Source organism: Prosopis cineraria, unplaced genomic scaffold, assembly GCF_029017545.1.
Source record: "Prosopis cineraria cultivar Desert tree isolate PC_DT_omini unplaced genomic scaffold, ASM2901754v1 PC1218, whole genome shotgun sequence".
NCBI lineage: Eukaryota > Viridiplantae > Streptophyta > Magnoliopsida > Fabales > Fabaceae > Prosopis > Prosopis cineraria.
In genome coordinates, this window is record NW_026556543.1 from 1 (window position 1) to 4,795 (window position 4,795).

At 37.7% G+C, this 4,795-nt stretch overlaps 1 protein-coding gene across 2 annotated transcripts; it reads left to right on the top strand.

Moving 5' to 3' along the window:
* Positions 1–562: 562 nt before the first annotated feature.
* LOC129299582 (uncharacterized) lies at positions 563–2,693 on the top strand. 2 transcript variants are annotated; one of them, XM_054938061.1, is made up of 4 exons: positions 565–942; positions 1,080–1,314; positions 1,525–1,607; positions 2,396–2,693. In XM_054938061.1, the coding sequence occupies exons 1-4, from the start codon at positions 778–780 to the stop codon at positions 2,462–2,464; spliced, it is 552 nt and encodes a 183-aa protein (XP_054794036.1). In that variant the 5' UTR covers positions 565–777; the 3' UTR covers positions 2,465–2,693. The 2 variants fall into 2 exon arrangements, with proteins under 2 accessions (XP_054794037.1, XP_054794036.1); XM_054938062.1 differs by lacking the exon at positions 1,525–1,607 and having other exon boundaries at positions 563–942.
* Positions 2,694–4,795: the final 2,102 nt, after the last annotated feature.

Here is a 4,795-nt window from a genome sequence, read left to right on the forward strand (position 1 = left end):
CTGCACTTCAACACAAGGTCGTCTCCTTCCCCGTCCCCCTCGAGTCCCTTGCCAACACTTGGAGCTCGTACCTCTGAAACGCCTGAACTGCAAAGGTTAGGCTTCTCTTCTTTCATTTAATGGTTGATTGTGTAAATAATAATTAATTATGAAACAGTTAATTCATAAATTAAGGTTAAGTTAAAGAAACAAACTTAGGGCATAGAGGGTGGGGGTCATAATTTAGGGATGCAATGGCGGCCAACCCAGAGAAACCGGTAGCGGATTGGACGACAAGGTCAAGTACGAAGTCTTGGGATTGTCACCATGATATTTCTACTCACGTGCGCAACAAGAGCAGGAGCCTCCAATCAAGAACCGACAAACTCAGCTTCTTTACTTCTCTATCCGACGCTTTTCACGTTCTAATCCACTGCCGACCCGGATGTCGTGAATTTTGCTGCGACCTCTACGACAGTGTCAAATCCCAGCTGCTGCTCCCATCTCCTGGAAGAAAACAGAGCTGTTCACAACAATGAGGACATGTATAGTTTTTTCTTGGATCACTTGAGGCTTGACGGAAATTCTTATGTGCTTGACATCCCGAAGACGGTATCTTTGTTAAATACGAGGCAGCGGAACTAGAGGATTCTACATTACCAACGGCAACACGCTCTGAGTCTAACCTTGACGATTGGACCCACCTTATTTCTGTCGACACGAATTTGAACTCTGAGGCAGAGCAGCTTCATAATACCGCAGGTAGGAAACAAAACCAAAACCAACCTCTTCAAAAGAATGTGCGTCCAAGGGCGACGACGCGCAGGGGTAGGAAACCAAAACGACCTCTTGCCATTAGTACCGCTGTTCAACGAACGTCGATTTCACAGTGAAAGAAGAAGAAGAAGAACAAAAGACCATCTTCCTGACTTAAAAAGGCCCCTGATAAAACAACAAGAACCTGTACGTATCGCAAATTTTGATGAATCCATCATTTTTGCTTTATTTCAATTTTTTATTCTTTGTTTTGCTTTATGTATATTGTTTTTAGCGTTTGAATCTAAAAATTTGAACATTTGGATTCCTTTGCTGCCTCCCAGGTGAATGTGGATCAGTGGTGGCACAAACATAAAGCCCGTGCACGGAAACACACAGAATTTAGAGATAAACTCATGGATGATCTTAAGAGACCTTACTCTGAGGAAGAGTACTGGATGCTTCTTAAACAACTTAGTGAAAAAAAACCAGTGCAAAGCCAAAGAGTTTTACGTTCGTGTACAAAAAGCTATGACGACGACACTCGTCCTCCAAAGTCTATTCTTGATTACCATGCTGGTAAGTAGGATTTATCGCTGTGCTTTGGTACATTCTGCCACCTGCAATGTAGCTTTTGCATGTATGACACTACCTTTGTTTGCCTGTGCATAATAAAATCTACTGACACGAGTACATTTAGTCTAGATTCCTTCATTTTAGTTTTCTTGTTGTCTCTTGGCATTCCTTGTTCAAGATCAGTAAATTTTGAGTTTCGAGCTGAATGTGCAGATCTTGCAAAGAGATTATATTCAGTTCGTGATGATCATCCCAGAGTTCTGAATCTCCTACGTGGATATTTCTATTGGATGACAGTATGTTTGGATTTTTAGCATCCTATACATTCGTTTTAACTGTTTTGATTCTTCTGGCGCTGCTCAATTCATGACGCCATCCTCTACGTGGAAATGAACATATCTTGCTTTTTACACATTTTAAGATTTAAAGTGTTCAGTATGTCTTTTGTGGGTAGATATTAACATTCATTCTAGATTGTAGTCCTTTTGTGCATTTATTCGGCTTTGTTTATGAGATTACTCAGCAACAGTTTGCTTTGAACCTTTCCTGTAGTAAGCTTTCTTATCAGTGTCTGCTTTAGCTCATTCTTCCTTGACAAGTCGGTAAGAATTATGTGCTCCTAGATCTGGGTCCACATGATGCCATGTAGCAAGTAGCAGCACTTTATGAAAGCATTCCTTCGCATGTATGAATGAGATTATTCACGAAATAAACCCTAAATAAGCTGAATCGTTTTAATATATATGCATGCTCCTTAATCATATCCTTCTGTCTTACCGTGCTTGCATACACGTAACCTTCTTATGAATTTAAACTTCCACATCCTGATCTTTTCTATTCATTAACCCCCCCCCCCCACAGAAAAAAAAAACAAGAAGAAGATAACAAGGGATATAAATATACTCAACGTCAAGTCATGAAAAGGCTTGTAAAAACATTGAATATTTCTAGATTATCGCGTGTATTCTGCAGAAAGAATGGCTTTCAAATAATGCATTGAGGATTATTGTTGGGAGTTGGGGCATGGAAAATTAGATGTTATGTGGTAGCATCACCTTTTGATTCATAATTTGTGCGATGACAGAATTTATCTCAAGAAGGATCGTTTCTACCATGGGAAGATGCATCATGTCTGGAGGTGCTGCCACAATAGGAAGGAGTCACTGCATTTGACTTTTTGGGAGATTTACCATGCTTGTTACTTGGCTGTAAAACTTTGGTCCTTAGTGGACCTACAATCATGTTAATTTTGTATATATTTGGTCCGTATATTATATATTCCTGCGCAAAATGCTGCAATTGATTTGTATTGCATTGGCATCTTTGAGTTGTACGAAGTTATTTGAATTTTGTTAATAGAAAATAGCCACAATTTATCCGTCTGAATAGGCCCAGGAAGAGACTATTATTGGACGGAGACAAAAGGATAAGGACGAGAATCAACATTCTGAAGTACAATATATAAATTATAAGCAGCCAATCTTAAAGATTAAACAATGGATCCAACTAGAGCACTCCGGCGGCACTGCTTGATGCCTCTCCGCTCCGGTCTCCGGTGTGGATGGACTACTCTGTGTGCATTCATTTATCCCAAGGGGGGGAAAAGGCAGTTCGCTTATTGATTTTTTTTCCCCCAATGAACAGTTCGCTTACTGATTGAATGGCATCCGTAGGGTTCTCTTTAATCAAGTTCCCATCTGATTATGTAATTAGAAAACAGAATGATGATTCGATGATCACGCTAGTGTATGTGCTAATCATAAATCACTGTTCATTACATCATTTCCGAACTAATCATCATCCAAACCAGTAAAATATATATATATATATATATATATTAAAAAAGGGAGATATTCTTGAGTGATAAGGCGATGTACAGAGCTGAAATAAATTGTAGGGAGGTGACTGCAAGAGTAGGATGCAGAAAAACTGAACAGTGTTTGGATGCTGCAATAAAGTGTGAGCTATAGACATATTCCTTCCTTTTTTTTTTCCTTTTACTCCAGTTTATTCTCTCAAAAAAAAAAACTCAAGTGAAAAATTACAGATGCAGATTGCTTGTACTCGTTAGAATTTGAGATAAATGTAAAAACAAATTAAAGCAAATTAACTTAAAAACCCAGACATAACAAAGAGAGGAAGAGAGTTGAGTAGAGTAGGACAAGTGGCCTAGCTGGTGTTACCGCTGATACTCCGGTCAAACTGGGTTGTGTGTAACTCAAACAAATGTGATTACGAAGCCCAACAATAAATACTGTTTGGATAATTTTGGAGTGTATTTGAATTAAAAAATTTATAATTAAAATTAGGATTATATTAAGTTAATAAATTGAGATTAAAAAAATTAGTTAATATAACGTGATTTATGTTTGAATATTTTTTTTTAAAGTCAGTTAGATAAATTGAAATTCGTTTAAATAATTTAATTTAAAAATCAGTTGAGATATTTAATACCAAAAATAGCATGAAATTTTTTTATCTTAAATAAGTATATTAATATTTTTTGATTAATTAATAAGTAAAAAATATTAAACTTAAAATCACAATTACGTTCGAAGCATTTCTGATCACTAAATACGAGTATCCCTCTTTTCAAGATAATTTAAAATTTAATTTATTATATTGTAAGGAATTAATTCCTCCCATTAAATCTAACCTAATAAGTTACATGTTCTAATGAGACTTTTTTTCATCATGTTCATGAGAAAGTAAAAGAAAAAATTTGCAATACAAAGTTAAAGAAATGAAGTATAAATATTACAAAAACAAAATCTTATAAATAAGACCAAATCCAGCATGGTGCCAATATCATTTCAACAATAGCCACCTTTTTACTGTAGTTGTCTTCATACCTCTGTTCTACTCTCAGCCATAGCCACCACCATGGGCGGAGCCTTGCCTAATTGGAGCAAGCATGTGGTAGCTTTCGCCTTCGCCTGCGGCACTCACACTGCTCCTCTACTTAACCTCGTTGTCAAGCTAGCACATGCTGCTCCTCACGTGAGCTTCTCCTTTTTCATCACCCTACAGAGCAAACATTTCCTCTTATCTTCCAAACTCAGGAAACACCATCCTCGAAAACATCAAGTTTTACACTGTCTTCGATGGAATCCCCGATGGTCTCGACCTCACCAACCACCACCCATCTTGGAGGCTAAACTTCTTTCTTGAAGCTAGTCGTCAAAACCTGAAACAGGGCCTAAGCATGGCGGTTTCAAGAGGAATTTGAGAGTGACGTGTGTGATTTTCGATGCTTTCGTGTTCATCTCTTGTTGTTGCTCAGGAGTATGGTGTGCCTTGGATTACTCTCTAGACTTCGTATACTTGTTCTCTCTCAGCTCACCTTCCACGCACAATTGATCTGCAAAAAGCATTGCGTTGGTGGTGGTGATGAAGATGGAAGCTTGGCTTTCATCAATCCTAGCTCTTCAAATATGAGAATTCAAGATTTACCAAAATCATTGTACATACTTTCATTATTTTT